We start from the raw sequence: 19,174 nt of genomic DNA on the forward strand, positions 1-19,174 counted from the left end.
ACACTCCAGAAGGCTTGTGGGAATCGGGGCAAACACACACCTGCTGCTCCTGAATACTGCTAGTTTGCAAATAACATGTTGAAATAACATGGTTACTGTTGTTAGTAAGTAAGTTGGTTAGTAAGTTTCTTGATAAGTACTGCAATTTGCTATTCAGGAGAGAATTCATGGTTGAGTTGCTCTGATGTGTTAGCCTAGTTACATTGGCTTTCAGAGAGACTTTGTTTGTGATTTTAAACATAAAAAATAATAGTCAGGTTTTATTTCCTTTTTTGCCAGTCAGCATTTTTTTTCTTGTGATATTCAAAGTCATATTATTGACAAATTCAACTTAGAGCTAGTGGAGACTCCAACTCAGTGAGAGGCCTGGCCTGGCTAGCTAGCAATCCATGAGATGATGAGCATGAAGGCATTGACAGCAGCATTAGTGTGAAAGCTTGTAGAACATCATTGTTTGGGTATCACATCATTAGTTTAGAGATGAATTCCCACATGCACCACTAGCTGCTAGGAGTTGAATGGAATTGTGGGAGATGTAAAAAAAGTAATGTAGATCTTAATCACAAAATAAACTCATTTCACTGTTGTATCATTAAGTGATTATAAATATTTTTGGTTCAGGATTTGAATGAAAGCTTGACAGTTTGCTCATCCGATCAGTAATTTGATACCACAATCAATTTATTTTCTAGAATAAGTTATATTGTCCTGTTTCTATTGACAAGAGTAAAACACAATGGCAAAGAAAAAATGAAAGTGTGGTTAAATATTTAGAACATTAGAACATAGTTAGAACATTATAGAACATTATTTAGTAATTGCTGTAGATTTGACAAAAGAAATGATACAGTGAAGCTTATAGCAAAGGTGTGTAGATTGTGAGTAAACAGAACGTGGAAGTTTAAAGAAGGAATTGATAATCAATGCAAGATTTGCTCACAAGACCTTCATTTTCCTTGAGTAAAGGGGGCGTCCACTCACATCTGGTTTATAGTGGAGCGGCGCCCTCTGCTGCTGATATACAGTAAAACAAGTGGAAGTGTTCAGGATGTCATTATAATGTCCAATGTGCACTGGAATTAAGGAATTTCACAACCTTTTGGCAATCAGAAATGCCATGATATATATCACTTTTGAAGCATGAACCATGAGCATCTTTCTCGAATTTTTTGACAAAAGCAAACTGCAATTACTAACACATCTGCTCCAAGACAGCGTCTGAATTCAGAAAGAAAATATTGAATGCAATTAGAATCAATCAGTCTTTTTTATTAAATTGATATTTCCTACATCACTGGATATTATATTGCACAAAAACCAGAAAAGCATATCTCTCCAGCATTTAAACGCACAAATACTCCAAAGTAAGTAATTCACTGTGCTGAAAATCCCACTTAACCGAGTGTTCGTTTCGGCTTCATATTGTATCATCTGCCTGTGGATTAAGAGTCCTCAGGGGAGCAGATTATAAAAGCCCATTAGGACACATATTTCTCCTGAGGATTACTGCAAGCCTGGTGATGGACTCCAGAATGGAATCAGTGTCTCCAACAGGAAGAACTAATTTGATTATCAGCCCTGTTTGAGGCTGTACCTTCTTGCAAGGATCATTTCGCAAACAGCATGAATCCAACAGGATATGAGTGTCTGAGTTAAATATTATTACATTCTTTCTTCCACCTTGATGTTGACTCTAATAGCCTATTAATGTGCTCTCATTATGAAACAAAATATTACACTGTCAGGAAAACAGGCATGAGAGAACTTTGGGGCTTAACAACAAAGACGGCTAAATCATATTCTTCACAAAATGACTTTATTTTGCAATTGATATTTCAGTCTCAGACTGTGTAAACAACCTTAATTCACTTGGCTTGAACAACAGTATTAATTTTACTCCTTCGGAATTGGCAGAGAAAAAATGATTAGAGTTCTGTTACATATGTGACATTTTTTACTGTTACTCTTCAAGCGCAATAATCAAAATTATATCCATCCATCCATCCATCCATCCATCCATCCCATATAGGTCCAAAATACTTAAAATATAAATAAATTCAGAAATGTTTGTCAAAAATACACACTGCAACTCAAAATACAACCATAAAATGAATTAAATATTATTGTATTATTTCTAGAGCATTGCATATAAAATATATATAAAATACAACAATGATGGTTCCTTATGCATACTTTCTCATACTTTTCTCTAGAACAGGGATCTTCAGATTTCTTGGTTGGTGTAACTCAGTGTTTTCATTCCAACTGAGAAGAAACACCTCAAATGAGATTCCTGTTTGATTCAAATGTAAGTCTGGAGCCATGCAATCTCTTTACAGGGAAAACTGAATAGCTGAAGAATGGCACATAAATAAACTGAGGATAATTACACAACTACAATGTATATGCCCTTAACATAATGGATAATGATCCATAATGTATGTTATATAACCGCTTTATTTTGTTATGCATCACCAGCACAGCTCGTCTCTGAAAAGTTAGTCCTTTGTACACGCATTTATAAAATGTCTCGAATAAAGACAGCATGGTGGCACAGTGATCAGCATTATTTCTGCTTCCACACCTTCAGTTTCTGAGAGTTTGATCCCATTCATTACTTGGATTACCATTTTTAAACACATTCTCCCTATTTTGTTTGTATTAACTGCCCCTACTTGTGAATGTATGTGTGGGGGGGATCTGTGGTGGACTTTCCTTCTATCTGGGGTGTATTCTTGCATTATGCCCAGGATAAATTCCTCCTCCTGGATCTATATCAGACCAGAATAAAAGTCGTTACTCAAGATACGACAAGCATCCCCTCACCAGGGAGCAGAGTTCCTTCCAGTTTGGTAAGAGTTACTTTCCAGAAAATTGGCGACCAGCTTGAAAGCACTCTACTTTTTTTTGTTAGCAATTTAGCTATCAATTTTCTTATTTCTGTTGGTGGGTTTGAAAACTTGGTGTCAGACAGGACAGATGGATCATTATTTGATTCTCTCTTTTCAGATACAAATGGAAAGGCTGTTTAAAACAAAGCCTGACACATTTCTTCAATGGTGAAAGCTGTGTCGTCATTCAGTCTTCATATAGTAAATATTCTGCCTGTTTCTTATAACCGCATGTATCAAACTTCTAATAAAAAAAAAAAAAAAACACTTCCATAATAAAAATTTATAGAGTTTAAAAATATGTACAAGTATGTGCGTATACACACATGGAAAATCGCTAGATTACACGTTATTATTCCTATTTCTACATAGTACAGAATTGCTTAGCTAAAAAACAAAAAAAGATGTTAAAGCTCAGTCTTTGTCACAACATACATTGTAAACTTTGTGACAATGCTGCGCTGTCAGAGAATTGGACACATCATTCGCTTTCTCTGCAGTTGTGTGTCGAGCTCAAGCAGCAGACCCAGAAAGTTCCTGTTAGGGTAGATTGGTCTCCTCTGGGTGACTTGTTGGATGGCAGCACGTAGAGTGAGATGCTGATGTAACATTAAGTAGGCCAGGACTAAAGTAGCTGAGCGGCTCACTCCCATAATGCAATGCACGAGCACTTTTCCTGTGAGTAGAATAAACACAATGGATGTAGTAAACAGGAAAATATGAAAACCTTGTTATCCTAACCGTGTTTTTACAATCTGCATAAGTAAAAGAGTGTCAGGTTATATACATAATGTTCACTTACACTCTATCACTCTAGTGGTATTTATCCTTGGGAAATGTGTCTGTAGAGCAGTTTAATTGAGGACTATAAAAACAACACCAGGTTATTTTTACAACTCAGTTGCTGGCTTTATTTTGTTGGGGCAGGAAGCTGGGTTGATAATGAGAAACTGGGGACCTGAAGAACAACACATTGCTTCATTTCATTGTGTCAATCAAGACAGAGCAGAGAAACCGTTTTTTTTTTTCTCACAGTTACCTTTCAAAATAAAAATGCTGTAAAAATTGTTTTCAAATGTTTTACACATTTCATTTGGCTTGGCAAACTGTTTTAGCTTGTTGACAAAAATGCAAACTAGCTAACATTATGTGAGGTAAATATATATATGACTGGAGTTGGCAACCTTTAATAAATAAGGCTATTTATTTTATTTTTTTTCTAAGAAAATGGCAAAAATTTGATTTCCTAAATAATTAGGAAATATCTTAGTTTATTTAAGGCTATTCATTTTAGATTATGAACTTTTTAAATTTCAGATTGTTAGCTCAAACAATATAAAAAAATAACCATTTACCCACAACCTTTTGGTTAAAAATTCAGTAACCAAAACAAACCATGTTAGGTTAATATGGCTTGTACTCTGCTCTGAATTTGCAAACTGGTTTGTTTTTAAAGTAAAAGTACCTCCTAAAAACAGCTGTAGTGACTTTGAGAAAATGTATGTGGGTCTCCAAGTTTGAGAATAATGGCAAAAAAAATTTGTTTTAAAAACCACATTTATTTTTTTTTTACTAAACTTTCTTTCGGCTTCTCCTATCAGGGGTCGCCACAGCGGACTATCCGCATGTTTGATTTGGCACGTGTTTTTACGCTGGATGCCCTTCCTGACGCAACCCTCTCCATTTATCCGGGCTTGGGACTGGCACTAAGAGTGGCTGGGGTTGGTTCCCTGACCAGGGATCGAACCCGGGCCGCAGCGGTGAGAGCGCCGCATCCTAACCACTAGAACAATTTTCATCATCAATTTTCCAAATTATATTATTGCCAATAACAACATAGTATTGGAAACGTTGCTTAGTATTTGTTATATTCCTTTTAATTCCATTTAATCTTGCTTTGATAACAGACTCTTGAAAGATTATAAAATATTTATTTAAGATCATAAGCATATACATCTTTTTATACAGAGCAGTTGACATGACTAATAGAACAAATATGCTCACATTTAAATAGGGACCTATAAATAATCTTGAATATTGAAAAAATACTAAACAGTCCTTTGTTTTTTAAATATTTCAAAAAGCTGAAACTGTTTTTAAATATTATTTTAAATGTAAAAAAGAAATCCCAGATTTTCAGTATGGTCTCTGACTCCACTATATATGTCTTTATCGGTGTACAGAAATAAACTTTTAGCTGCTTAGGTAAACACTAGTTGTGTTTGCATAAGCAAAAATGATTTCCAGAGTGGAATGTGTTCTTACCATTTTTCTTCTTAAGGGCTTTGTGGATGAAGTCAGTTGCTGACCGGAAGTGTATGCTGATATCAAACTTGCCTGTGTCTTCTGCTGGTATGCCATAATAAACAAAATCAGCACCATAATAACTCTCATCTCCTATACTGCCCTGTTTGGCATGGGCTGCGTTCAGGATGTGAGTGATGCCCAACTTCTTTAAAGCACTTCTGTTTTGAGCAAGTGCCCTGGAGAAAAACAGATTACATTTAGTCTCAGATTCATCCACTTTGTCACATACCAGAGCTGTGTACAGTAGATGACCTGCTGTATGTTTAGAAATAAAAAAAGATCACAATTTATTCAGAAGAAAACAATAGACAATAAGCAATGTTCTTGTGTTCTTGTCAGTCCAGTGGTATATATCAGTATGCATCACAGAGCCTAGTATATGAACATCTACTACTGGAGAACAGTGATCTAGATAGTGATAGACTGCATTGCCTCTGTAATGTAACACTTACACATTTCCGATGTACAAGTTCGGCCAGACTTCATCAACGGCGGTGAGGTCAAGTTTGCATCCGTCCAGAACATTCTCTAAAGCTCTGATTTCAGCCAGGCCCTGTTTGTACTTCTGGGACGCCATGTCTTTCGGAATTAAAAACACTAGACGTGCTATAGCTCTACACCGCGTTCGTTAAAACAGTGGGAGCTCGAGCTGCGCGTGCTGTGACGCTGTGTGCGTGTGTGTGTGTGTGTGTGTGTGTGTGTGAGACGCGCGCGAGCAGGTGCACCACACCGCCGCTCTGTCATCCGATATACCGGAGTTATATATAATCAGACACCACAGAGCAGAACAACGCTGTCATACACACACCACGGACACGGTTCAGTCTTCACCACCATTACCGAGTAATCCATCGCCCCCTGCTGGTGCCTCACTCTCAGTGTCCTGCCCTACTTCTTACATATTGCAGTCTGCCACACACCGCTGCACTGATGTATACTGTGTAACATTTAATTTATAAAGGATATGATTTTTTTTATAATAATAAAAAGAAACAAATATATATATATATATATATATATATATATATATATATATATATATATATATATATATATATATATATATATATATATATATATATATGTGTGCATTTGGGGTTTAATGTATGCTTTAATAATTTTTTATAACTGGTTAATAATTTTTTTCATTTCTGTATTGGAAGGAGGAGGTGAGAGGGTTCAAAATTGAAGGCACATTTAACCAGCATGTCTACAACAGCATTTTTCATCAACATGCCATCCAATCTGATTTGCACTTAGTGGGACATCATTTGTTTTCCAAAATGACAATGACCCCAAATACGCCTCTAGCTTGTAGAGTGCTGCATCAGATGACCTGGCCTCCGCAATCATCCAATCTAAATCCAATTGAGATGTTTGGGAAGAAATGCAGCCCCCAAATACTTAACATCTGTGGGAACTCCTTGAAATTTTTGGAAAACCATTCCAGGTGACTACCTCATGATGCTGACTGAAAGAATGATGCGTGTGCAAAGCTATTAATAAAACAATAGGTGGCTACATTGAAAAGTAAAAAATATAAACATTTGAACATTTATCATGTTTGTGTTGGCTACATAATTTGATATTTGTTCTGTCATATTTCCAATGTTTTCAGTATTAATATGCAATGTTGAAAACAATAAAGATAAAACCACTGAAATGAAAAAAACACTAAATTAGAAGGTGTCCAAACTTTTAACTGGTAGTGTGACTCTACCAGAAATACGTAAGTGTAAGCATTCGCTTGCTGTGCCTGTAATAATAAAAAACTCTCTCCTTGAAAGAGTATGATGTACAGGCAGTGGTTGACAGTAATGAAGTAAATTTAATTTCTTACTGTACTTAAATAGCTTTTTTGTGTATCTATACTTTATTGAATTATTTCTATTTGGGGAGACTTTTACTTTAACTTCACTACATTTTAAAGTCAAATATCTTACTTTTTACTCAACAACATTTTACGAAATCAGTCGTTCATTTTGATTTATGAGTGGATAAACCTAGCACACAGCAAGCCACCAATCAGGGCAAAGCGTGTGCTCTGATTTGAACTTGTGATCGTCTCTTGTTGGTGGTATCTACTTACCACAAACATACAGTTCAGCATCAGTTCAACAGCATTTTGAGAGTAATAAATGATAGAAGCCAACCCTGACTCTAACTTGCCACAACACCCGTGGCCTTATTTGGGCATTTTTATGAAGTAATTGAAAATTTAATTTTGGGCTCATGATAATTGAACAGATATCAATAAGTATTTCACTCATTAATATCAATATCAATATCAATAGATTGGTGTGTTACGAGTAACAGTCTTTTCACATAAACTTCATTAAACAAGATTCTTGTGACAAAAATGATAATAGGAACATTATAGAAATAATAAATCATAGTATTTAAGATACTTAAGTACATTTAAAGGCAAATACTTTTGTACTTTTACTGAAGTGAAAGTTTAAAAGGAGCACTTTTACTGGAGTAATATTTTACCTAATACACAATCTACATGGTTTGTGTAATTCGTTCACTACTGTTTACAGGAGAATGTACTATTTATTGTATAAATCATTCAAATACAGTTCTCATAGATCCCTTCTTTTACTTTCATATGTAAGTATACAGTATTCAAAAGCTCAAAGTTTTGAACTGGTACTCAAGTATAAATATTAAAGCATTACTGGGATGGCTTAGATGCAAGAATTTGCATACATTAACATTGCCTGCTTTGTTCAATACTACCTATTTCAATGACACTGAGGGTTTTTTTTTTTTTTTTTCAGCAGTGACCAAAGATGACAATTAAACCAGTGACATTCAAACTGCAGTTTATGGCCTCCAAGTGGCAGATAATGGTACTGCATCAACATGTTAATACACTTACATTTAACACCTGACCATCCCAAATTTATGTGTTTTTAATGTCCTATTTCAGATTTTGACCCCTTACTGTTATAATACCACACTTTCCAGGGAAGTCTTTTTACTACATTTTACAACATAGCCGTGGGGATTTGTTCATTTCATAAGAACATTAGTGAGGTCAGACAGTTATGTCAGGTGACATAGTCAGGGGTGCAGTTGGCATTCCAATTAATCCAAAGATGTTCACTGAGGTTGAGGTAAATTCTTCCACTCCAACCTTTAGCAAAACATGTCTTCATATAGTTTGCTTTATGCACAGTGATATTGTTATACTAGAACATGTCTGGGCCTTTTAGTGTGCTTCCAACTTTATGGCAAGTGTTTGCTGAAGGGCAACATATAGTCTTTGTTTTACTCACACCAATACATCTGTCGCTAGTTTTCTCCATGCACTGGACAGTCACTTTGAGATTTGTTCTTTAGTTCAGAATCCAGATTTATAAGATGCCCGAGAAATCCTCGATTTGGAAAAATCCATCTCTTCTCTTTTACTTTCAGGATAGCATCCACTAACGAGAAGTTGTGATAAATCATTAAATATGCCAAGACCAGGGTAGCAGAACGGCTTACACCAACAGCACAGTGCACAAAAACTTTAGCTGAGGGAAAATGAATAATTGAGTATGAGAACATTTGTTATATAAAGATAAATGCCGTTGTAGTACAGACAGTTTACACAGGATAGTTTGGAAAGTGGGAAAAAAGCATTCCTTGTAAGGAACATTGACTGTGTAGGTGCAAAATCAAAATAAAGTATGATTTCACAGAGGACAAAATCTTATTACTATATATATTTATGTATTTTAATACATTGCCTTCCATAAAGGGAATTATGTTTTCATTATGTATTGATCAACATTTTTATATTGTACCACAGCAGAATTTGCCATAGTAAAATACCACAATATTGTACAACAGACAATAGAGTTTGTTTTACCGCTGAGGGTGCTGAGAGCCTGATGAATAAACTGTGCAGAAGGGTAGAAGAAAGGTGAAATATCAAATGTAGGCAGGTCATTTGCTGACACTCCATAGTATTTTACTGTGGTACCATAGAAATCATCACTGCCTTTACAACACATTTTTCCATGAGCAGCATTTAGAACATGAGTAACACCAAGTCTCCAAAGTCCATACCTATCGTGAGACATGTACCTGCAGAAAGGTCAGAAAAAATATTATACTATAAGAGATTACTGAAAATGGAAGCATTTAGAAACATGTAACAAACATTAGCTGACTTACATGTCTCCTAGAAACAGATTGGGCCACACTTCATCAACATGATTACATGATAACTGACCTCCATGTAGGATTTTCTCCAGCTGCTCAACAGTAGGAGATTTACTGGAAAAACTGTTCTCTTTTGTGCTTTTAGGAGACTCCACCATCTTAATGTTGGCTCACTGAATGACACGGCCAGCTGCGTGATCACTGTATTAACTCAGAGTCTCCAGTAGATGCCGCTGTATTTTCATTTGACTCAAGCCTAAATGTTCATACAGATTTGAACATGGCGTTATCAACTTCCCCTGACCAGTTTCCTTTGGGAGAATCACTATCTCCATCTTAATAACTGTTCTGTTACTTTATTATGTCAGCATGACGTTAGACTTCAGGAGTAAAATGTGCCCAGAAGGCATTGTAATCTAATCTGAGCACTACAAAAATGTAAACAATGAAAACAATGAGATGGAAGCTCATTTATGAGGGTAAAAGGGTAAAGCTTATTCTTTTGATTGCGTTATCTTGGTCAGGGTGGCAGCTGATCTGGAGCAGGTCTTGGAAACACACTGATGTGATTATACATAACGTACTCAATGAGTTTTGTATTCTTTCTCAAACACTGTTGGCTATTCCCTCATGCCGGGCCGTCGTAAAAAGCATTTCACTGCATGTCGTACCCTGTATGTATGTGTATGTGACAAATAAGATTTTATTTGATTTGGTTTTCTTTCTTTTGGCACACATTTGCACATGTGCAATTTTTGTAGGCCTGTGCAGTTCTGTGTTGTTTTAAGTAGAATGTAGCCCCATGGTTCTGTAGAAGCACAGGTTCTTTTCACTGTGTACTCTACCTGGTGCATAAGGTTAAAAAGATAGTAAAGCCACTTACTAAACAGTGGTGGACATTAATGAAGGTAATATCATTTGTCACTGTACTTAAGTAAAATTTACGCGTATTTGTACTTTACTGGCTTTAATTGCGCATTTTAATGAGCTCATGATAATTTTAATAAATATCAATCAATGTTTGACTCATTAATATCATTCTATTAATAGATTTGTGTGCTAAGAGTAACATTAGAGCCTTTTCATATAAACTGAGTTGATGAAAGAGACTTGTGACAAAAAAGATATTAGGAAATTATAGCCATAATAAATCATAGTACTCTGGACACTTAAGTACATTTGTAGACAAATACTTTTGTACTTTTCCTGAAGTGAAAGATTAAGGGAAGCACTTTTACGTTTACTTTAGCAATATTTTACCTAGTGTATATGGTTTGTATACTTTGCCCATCAATGCTTCTGAATTATTACAAAACACCAAAGGGGCTATAACTATATCTGGAAATATATCTGTTGTATTTAGGGAACCTCACAAAGGGAGAGAGGTGTCTATGATATAAGCTAGATGGCTAATGACTAGTTTGTTCATGGTGTCCCATATATACCAAAGCTTTTTCTTTTTGAATTTTGACGACTCTGGTCTGGTCCTATTACTTTATTTTAATGTCCAAATCCTGACAAATTCACTCAACCACACTGTTCACAGAAGCACCCACAATGATGCTGTAAGAGTGGAAATAACGCTGTTGCTAAAAACAGCTCTTGCAACACCTTTATTGATGATCATTCAGTTTTTTGTCTACTTCCTCAGCAACTACCCCAGAACTTTTCACCTTTTCACCTTGGATGCTTAGAGTGCAAAATAAATTATATATATATATATATATATATATATATATATATATATATATATATATATATATATATATATATATATATATATATAAAATCCTGTGTATGTTGCAAACTTTCTATCTGATTATTGTTTCCCCTCCTAACCTAACAGCTACGCCAGGGCAGCTCTAGTTCCTTCAGCGCGCGTGCGCAAACCGCTTTCTTTGCCGTCGCCGTGCACGCGCCTTCTTCCATCCAGCGACGGCTCCCTCATCTTTTTTCTGAAGTTGTGCTGAGACGGAACGCGCTTTTCCTCTAAACAGGGATGGACGCTTTAAATCAACACAACAACCTGTTCTGCCGCCTGGAGTAACGTGATATGACTCCTAATAGAGTAGAGTAGTGCTGGTTCTTGTTTTAGGCCTATTTTCTTTTCTTTCTTGAACCAGGAACAGGCTGAAGAGAGACGGATACAGAGAGCGGCTGGGCCGTGACCGTGTTTGTGTGGATTGGCTGTTAGCTAGCTAGCGACTTTAGACTTCAGCATCCGTTTTCTTCGCTTTCGTCTCTTTATATTTGTCGGGTAAATACACCGATTTATTGGTTTCCCCTTCGTTGTCTGAATGAAAAAACGAAATTTGGTTTGAGGGTAGATTTTCTCCTTAAAGAAGCACCTCTCATTTTACTGCTAAACCCGAGAAAACAAACAGGAGGACCGCCAGAAGCTGGAGCTAACTACAGGAGAGACAGGGCTACTATTTTGTATGTAACGTGGACCATTCTTCTGTACCGTTATGGACAAGTGTATGGATATAACCGCCACACTTTCCCCAAATTGCTTCGTTCTCAGTTTGCTAGTAATTTGCTGCACATCCAATATAAAGTAGGGTTCGCTCCGTGTCGTGCTTTTTACTGCAGCAGAATTATAATTCGCTGCGTGACTAGAGCTAGCTAGCTAGTTAGCCAACTTAGTTGTTTTAAGAATTAGTGGCCTGTAGGGTTGGTTTTAGTTCTTGTTTTAATTTGCATCTCTTTCAAACGGCAAAGATGTCGTTTTTCAACCTGCGGAAGATCTTTAAGATCGGCATCGACAAAAAGAAAAAACAGTACGAGCACGTTCACAGAGACGTGAATCCAGAGGAAGTGTGGGAGATTGTCGGAGAGCTCGGAGATGGAGCCTTCGGAAAGGTCTACAAGGTAAATATGTCTGATCGTGCCTTTAAATAGATCGTGCCTAAATAAAAAAAAAATCATTTTAAAATGATCATCCTGACCTAGGTAGAGAGACCACCCTGTTTTGGTGCTAGTTCAGTTTTGCTATTACGTTTGTCATTTTTGTCTTCTCTCTGTTGGCTCATTCTGAGTCAACATATACTCTTGCACGCAATTTGGGGAGGTGTTTGCAAGCTTGTTGATTATTTTGATCATATGTCAGTATTATGCAGGGATTCATACTTCCTCCAATCACGAAGGATTAAAGTCCAAGGCATTATTATTATTATTATTAATATTATTATTATTTATTTATTTTTCATTGTAATGTTTTACCTGCATCAGGTGCGTTTGGTGTAGAACGCATTACAAGTTTGTGTTTATTCATGTGTATTTCTGTGCAGTTCAAGTGTAAAATGTACTAAAGGTACAGCAATGTCAAATCCTAGCAATAAGGAAATGTACAGTACGACACCAAGATTGTTGAACATGGAAATCAAGAGAGATGCACCAGTGTGATCCCATCTGATTACTGAAATTGTCCACTTTGCAACCTCTGACATTGTGCACAATCTGGCAACCAAAGCTTTCTGACGTCGGTATTACATCAGCAATGAAAATTGTAGGGCTCTACATATTGTTAGTGCATCACCAGCAAACCTGGACTCCAGCTCTCCATGACTGGTTTTGATGACTTCATTCATGACATTCATTAATGTAATATGCTACCAGCATTTCCCTATTATGTGTGTAAGGCAAAAAAACAAGGATTATTGACGAGTTCAACTAATAGTCAAGTCAAGTCAAGTTTATTTGTATAGCGCTTTTCACAACAGACATTGTCTCAAAGCAGCTTTACAGAAAACAACAGTGAAGGTGAATGGTGTACGAGACAAAACAGTTGGAAAACAGTTGCAAAACAGTTGGATCTGGAATATATGCGGTACAGAGGAACTTGCGATCATAAAGGTTTACAGACAATGGTTTCTGCCACACCTCTCGGGTTTTTCTTTTTTTCTTTTTCTTTTTAAGCACTGGTGCTATTTTGAGCGTGCAGCACCACAGTGACTATTTGCACATTCAAACTAGTTAACAGTTTTAAGTTCATTGTATTTTAAACCAAATATTTCTGGTTCAGCGCACAATCAATTACATTTCTTGCATAATTAGAACACTTAATAACTAAGCTGTTTGACTCAAGATAAATTGAGTTGATAAGATGTAGATATGTATTAAAGTAGGACAGGGGATGACAACTTTCCTATTAGCATTTTCCCTGCTGAAGATAAGCTACAAAGTGTGCAGTAATAGGGTAAAATAGTCACTGTCATTTATTGATCAAAATGTGATGATAAAGACAGATCTATAAGTCGAGTTTAAAACTCAGTTAAGCAAGTGAGTAATTTCATTGATAGCTGCTCCAGCGCATAGTCATGATGCTATAGTCAAAATGCTTTGTTACTGCGCCCTATTGTGGAATGCAGAATGTTTGGCATACAGTTAATAGGTTGTTCTTAAGAATACACCCACTTTAATTTTTTGTTGTAATAACCAGGAGCAGTGGGAATTTCTGTTGTGTGAACCTGATCCCTGTTCATTCAATAGTCCAGTGTTTGTAGTTATTCTTAATAAATAGTACAGAGATTCTCAGTGAAAAATGATATTCACTGTTTATAATGCATTTTATTAGATAGGGATTTTCTTTGCTTGAAATTAGAGCTGTTGCTATCGATTATTTTAGTAATCTAGTATTCTGACGACTATTAAAGTAATTGGATAAGAAGTACTTTTTCTTTCTTAATATACAAGAGAAAATAAGATGAAAATAAGTAATTTTTAGAAACTTCTTAGAAAAATGAACATTTCTATTGCTGAAATTTTATTCAAGAATATGTGAACTAAATCTTTTAGGTTTATATCAATAATGTAAATAAATTTAAGATCACTCTAAAAAAAAAAAATGCACTGAATGGTGTTTTATTCTTGTAATTCTGACTCTTTTTTTCACGCAATTTTGTCGTTATTCCTTGCAATTCCAACATTTCTGGTGCATCCAACGGTAACCATGTTGTCGGCCTGAAGTATGAAGCTGTCGGTGTGTGAACGAGGCTCCTCTGCTTCATCTGCTTCATCTGTCTTGTTCCGTCTCCTCCAGAGCTGATTGTTAGACAGAGTTCTCTCCAGGGATCGGAACTTAGTTTGATACCATGTGATTCTATTAATTGTAGCCCATTTCATTTTCAATGTGTAAATATTTCTGGCACTACAGAGGGGGTGACGCTGCACTATTATCTTATATAGGAGGATTAGCTTATCTATGAATTTTTGTAATTAAAGGACATGTTACAGCCCTACTTGAAATTTACTTTGCTTAAGTTTCCATGTTGGGTACTACAGCGTGCAGTCCTGTATATAAATATAAACCACCCCTAAAGCCCACAGGTGTTTATTAGTGTATATTGGTTTGTGGTTACTTTTGAAATGATAGTGCTGCACTTGTTTTTGTGTTGTTTGCACAGAAAGCTGGTTCTCATAGCATGGAGTATCTGTGAGAAATATGTCAAAAAATAAAATAGAAATTAGACCACAATCGAAATCTACAGTCTTGTAGCTGGTCAGTTGTTAGTATAAATATTTGTAAATATCAGAATGGAAATAAAAAGCCAATATTTAACAGGTCTGTAAATTGTGATTTTGTGTTTTTTGCAATTGGGTCAACAGTTCCTGCTTTTTCCTTTTTATTGTGGTTAGTACTAAAGAAACATAATACACAATTTAGTTTGCTTTTGTATACCATTTGAAGGCTTTTGGCAAAACAACATAGTGGTTTAAATTACAAAGCTCTCAGCAATGTTTTCAATTTCATTTAATAAACTGAAGCCAGTTTATTCGACAAGAGACTTGCTACTGGACTTGAGACATTCTATTAGAATGTGGGGTGATATCACAGATATTAACAGATTAAAATTTCATGAACTCATTTTAAGGCTTGTTGTTTTAAAATCAATAACGAAATGTTAAAAGAGGTTCAAAGGGTAGCATGCATTTATTTTTCTTAAAAGTAGTAATGTGACTCAATAGCTATTGCTATTAGGGCTGCAGCTATCGATTACTGTAGTAATCTAGTATTCTATCGATTATTCCATTAATTATTAAGTAATCGGATAAAACGTACTTTTCCTTTATTACAGAGCAATGATAAATAAGAGGGGGGAGTGGTGGCTCCAGCGGTTAAGGCGCTGGGTTGCCAATCGGAAGGTCTGGGGTTCAAGCCCCGGTATCGCCAAGCTGCCACTCTTGGGCCCTTGAGCAAGGCCCTTAACCCTTTATGCTCCGGGGGTCCCTTACGAGGGAAATATCAAGGTCCGTGATGTCAGAGTGACGTGGGGCCGCCTTCCCGTGGGCTCACCACCTGCAGGAGGGACCGTAAGGGACGGTGCTGTGAGGATTGGGCAGCAGTCGAAGGTGGGGCCTGCTTAGACTGCTGCCCCCGCGACCCGAATTACGGATAAGCGGGAGAAAATGAATGAATGAATGAATGATAAATAAGAGAGAGAAAATAAGATCGGTCTTTTTAAAACGAACAAGCAATTTTACTTTTTTAGAAAAATTTACTTTTTTATTGCTGAAATTCCATACAAGAATATCTGTGAAAACATAACCAATTAAATACATTTAAATGCCATATTACATCTAAATGGAAATATAAATATCAAAAAATTGAAAAATAAATTTCAAATTACTTCTATGTACTTCAAATTACACTGTTTTCTTTTTGTTTTAGTTTGAAATGATCCCAAACTTTGTCATTTCGTCATCTTCTCGCTACTCGTTGTTTTCAACCCGTTTCTTTATTTTTCATTCTGCAGCGTCTTCTGCGTTTACCTGTCCAGTGTGCTAAGGAGTTTAGCGGGTGGTGCGTCAGTAATAATGGTCTGTTGGAAACACTGTGCTCTGTGTGTAGATAAATGGACTAAACGAAGCATCGAGGCATCGTTGCGTTTTTGTATTCGAGTTACTTAAGGAATCGCTTCAGCCCCAATTGTTATTGTTCAGTCCTGTTAGTTGTTTATCTGGATCATTGTGCAGAAGGAAGTATGTGTACTTTGGCCTTTGTTATTTTAGTTGAATAAGTCTGGTCTATATAGTAAATAATGACTGAATGAGTGATCAAAGGAAAAGAGACTAACTTTAATTTTCCATAAAATGTGTTAACCGATTTTATATACCAAAAATGGTTTAAATAATATTCAGTGAGATACATTTACATTATAGCTTATAGTTCTCTTTATTAAGATTAATGTTTCATTTTCACGTAGAGGTGCAGTCAAGTGTGAAAAGGCACAAAGTGATTCAGCAAATGGTTCGGTGGAAGAGGCTTTCAGCAAGTGTCCAAGCTCATATACTCTGCATCAGCACTGTGAGGAGGGTGTGGGAGAATACAGAAAGCATGTGTCACACCAGAATACTTTTTAACTCATGACATTCCCACCCTCAATGCAAACACAAGTGTTCGAGTAGAACTAAGCTAGCTGAAACTCCATGTATGAAAAAAGGCTGCCAGAAACACTGAATCACAGTGAATAGTTTGCAGTATTTGTACTCTGCTTTATGATAGATTAGGAGTAGAATAGAAGTGTTCTAATATCATAATTTAAACATTTTCTATGGTCAAACTTCAAGTTAAAGTGTAACGACAGTGTAAAAACCTATCGTTATGAACCTAATAATAGTCAGAAAATTAGCTGATCTGTCTTGGATATGTGGCTTGCAGTCTGTTGTAGATTTTAAAGAAGCGATTTAGATCTGCTGGTTTTTTAGTTTTGTAAAAGCTGCATCCGTTTCCTCACAGATTACAGAAGGGAGAGGTGTTGGCTAGTGCAAAGAAAACGGCGTGAGAATGTATGGTGTAAAGCTTTGTGTAAATAGAAAGCCACACACACTTCACTTGTTTCTTTCTCTGTCCACTGTTCTGTGTTTCTGTATCCATAAACATTGCATTTGAAGCACTTTCCAAAATAGGTCTGGCACTTCCAGCTGTGACGGAGCTAGTGATTGGAATTGTGTTACTCCTCCTATTACTGACTTAAAATACATCTGCATTAAACACACTGCCAATGGTTTCAGAGATGGTACAGTAATTAAATCTAAAATGTATCTTCATTTGAGTGTACTTAAATGAATCTTTATACAAGTATAGATGGTAAATTTGTGCAGTGAGATTACAAGTGCCTTTCTTTGCCGTGCCTCTTTATGAGGTAATCGTTGTTTCCCTTTTTTTGGTCTTCTTCTTTTTTTTTTTTTTTTTTTTTTTTTTTTTTATTTTATAAACACTGTAACTGCTGTGGGCTTAAAATAGCATCAGAGTCAAGTGTATTTGCAAATCAAAATAGCAATTGGTTTGTGTATAACTGGATGTTTAACATTTGAATAGCTAGGCTTAAATATGATTTGGTTTCACCTAGACGTAGGTCATTTGTTCGCATAGACGTAATTCATTTGTTGACTCCATGCCTCATGGTCTATAATGGCAGGTGTGCCATGAAAGAAAAATTGCTGTTAATTTAGACATTAGGAATAAGATTTCTGGTTCACGCTGGAATTGCACTCTACACTTTTAGAACACTTAACCAGCAAAACTGTATTCATTAGGGCAGCATTTTCTAATGGCACACTTTGAAATTCAAATGAAATATAGGTTAAAATTTCCATCCGAGGTTGACTTTTGGTCAAAAATGGTACAAACTGATTACATATAAAGATTAGTTATTAGATATAGATGATAATCTGTATTAATGTAAGTGAGATGAAGCAAAGTATTAACCATATGCTTTCAACTCAAATAATAATCAAAGTGATCTTTGCTCTACAGATGAACAAACCATATTAATTAAATGCAAATCGTTACTTATAAATTTTTTTAAATGCTTAATAGAAACATAAAGTGCACCACCACCAATGCAAATAAAAAAAATTACCTGGTAATCTTCTAAATAAGTAAATACACCATATTTTAGTATAATGCATAAAATGTTTGTAGTACATAATATCAAGATGTAATTTATATGCTGTAAATGTTATGCTTTTAGAACATTTGCCCCCTTTTTTCAGAATTCTTTGTTGAACTATTTTGTGTGTATTGTTTTGTTTCAGGCTCAGAACAAGGAAACCGGTGTACTTGCAGCTGCTAAAGTGATTGACACCAAAACAGAAGAGGAGCTGGAAGACTACATGGTTGAGATAGATATCCTTGCTTCCTGTGACCATCAGTACATAGTTAAGCTGCTTGATGCATTCTACTTCGAGAGCAAGTTATGGGTAAGTAGTGTCCCTCTTTTCGATTGGTTTGCGTGTCTGTTTAAAAATCTATAGTATATATTATCTAAATACAGACATGCACATCATTCAAGATGTGGAGGAAGTGGGAAGCCATGTTGCTTGATATGATTAGAGAACAGTAATTTTAACTATTCTGAAGCCTTCAGTCAATAAGTAAACTAACCATGCTGTCCACTTTCCTGGATTTGCAGTTTGAAAATGTTTTATGCACATTGCTGCTTAATTCACTCTTAATGGGTAATGGCTTTTCAGATTGCTTTCATCTGCTATCAACACATTCCTGTGTGGATCATTTTCATGCTGCAGAGCTCCCAAAGCAATTAGGTGCAGGTGGTTTCAGATGGCACTCCCTGAATGCAGTGTATATGGGAGGATAATATACCATTACATATGAGCAGAGAAAGTGCTTATGAATTAATTATACAGTTGTCAAGTTTGCTTCTGCAGGCCCATCAGAGGAGATAAATGTATGACTCTAATCAACACTGTCATGTTTACTTAAAACTGGAAGAAGGAGCTCAAGTCACTCATCCCTTAAATGCTCCAAAACTGGTTCCTGTAGCATGGAGTATCTGTGAGAAAGAAAGAAAAAA

General features: G+C 36.0%; 3 protein-coding genes and 1 long non-coding RNA gene across 7 annotated transcripts in view; 1 reads left to right on the plus strand and 3 right to left on the minus strand.

Annotated features, from left to right (window-relative positions):
• Positions 1–1,799: 1,799 nt before the first annotated feature.
• LOC310725601 (dual specificity protein phosphatase 13A) lies at positions 1,800–6,066 on the minus strand. Its single transcript, XM_083540587.1, has 3 exons — positions 5,651–6,066; positions 5,157–5,374; positions 1,800–3,567 (listed from the first exon to the last, which is right to left on the minus strand). Exons 1-3 carry the CDS (start codon positions 5,773–5,775, stop codon positions 3,356–3,358), a joined length of 555 nt encoding a protein of 184 aa, XP_083396713.1. The 5' UTR covers positions 5,776–6,066; the 3' UTR covers positions 1,800–3,355.
• Positions 6,067–8,009: 1,943 nt separating this feature from the next.
• Positions 8,010–9,630, minus strand: LOC310725060 (dual specificity protein phosphatase 13A). 2 transcript variants are annotated; one of them, XM_083539666.1, is made up of 4 exons: positions 9,369–9,630; positions 9,261–9,278; positions 9,061–9,091; positions 8,631–8,722 (listed from the first exon to the last, which is right to left on the minus strand). In XM_083539666.1, exons 1-4 carry the CDS (start codon positions 9,512–9,514, stop codon positions 8,690–8,692), a joined length of 228 nt encoding a protein of 75 aa, XP_083395792.1. In that variant the 5' UTR covers positions 9,515–9,630; the 3' UTR covers positions 8,631–8,689. The 2 variants fall into 2 exon arrangements, with proteins under 2 accessions (XP_083395791.1, XP_083395792.1); XM_083539665.1 differs by having other exon boundaries at positions 8,010–8,722; positions 9,061–9,278; positions 9,369–9,599.
• A 1,604-nt stretch (positions 9,631–11,234) lies between these two features.
• slka (STE20-like kinase a) overlaps positions 11,235–19,174 on the plus strand; it is a 24,311-nt gene continuing 16,371 nt past the window's right edge. For 2 of the 3 annotated variants that reach the window (XM_083538186.1, XM_083538187.1), the window contains exons 1-2: positions 11,237–12,227; positions 18,396–18,560. In XM_083538186.1, the coding sequence (XP_083394312.1) occupies positions 12,078–12,227; positions 18,396–18,560 (315 nt within the window). In that variant the 5' untranslated portion in view covers positions 11,237–12,077. Of the gene's footprint in view, positions 12,228–18,395; positions 18,561–19,174 lie in introns of all 3 variants that reach the window. The other variant, XM_083538188.1, reaches the window with a different exon arrangement.
• LOC310724357 lies at positions 11,570–14,815 on the minus strand. Its single transcript, XR_014533051.1, has 2 exons — positions 13,142–14,815; positions 11,570–12,687 (listed from the first exon to the last, which is right to left on the minus strand). It is a non-coding gene; the product is annotated as an uncharacterized lncRNA (long non-coding RNA).

The sequence above is a fragment of the Silurus aristotelis genome (genome assembly GCF_946808225.1).
Source record: "Silurus aristotelis genome assembly, chromosome: 4".
Lineage (NCBI taxonomy): Eukaryota > Metazoa > Chordata > Actinopteri > Siluriformes > Siluridae > Silurus > Silurus aristotelis.

Bases quoted from the DNA above. Each gene is read 5' to 3' on its own strand.
- LOC310725601 (XM_083540587.1), bottom strand. From the start codon at position 5,775: ATGGCGTCCCAGAAGTACAAACAGGGCCTGGCTGAAATCAGAGCTTTA. The intron at 5,375-5,650 runs GTAAGTGTTACA...GTTTTTCTCCAG, and splicing joins AACTTGTACATCGGAAATGT to GGCACTTGCTCAAAACAGAA. The intron at 3,568-5,156 runs GTAAGAACACAT...TTCTACTCACAG, and splicing joins AGCCCTTAAGAAGAAAAATG to GAAAAGTGCTCGTGCATTGC.
- LOC310725060 (XM_083539665.1), bottom strand. From the start codon at position 9,514: ATGGTGGAGTCTCCTAAAAGCACAAAAGAGAACAGTTTTTCCAGTAAA. The intron at 9,279-9,368 runs GTAAGTCAGCTA...ACCTTTCTGCAG, and splicing joins AATCTGTTTCTAGGAGACAT to GTACATGTCTCACGATAGGT. The intron at 8,723-9,060 runs GTAAAACAAACT...ATTTTCCCTCAG, and splicing joins GGCTCTCAGCACCCTCAGCG to CTAAAGTTTTTGTGCACTGT.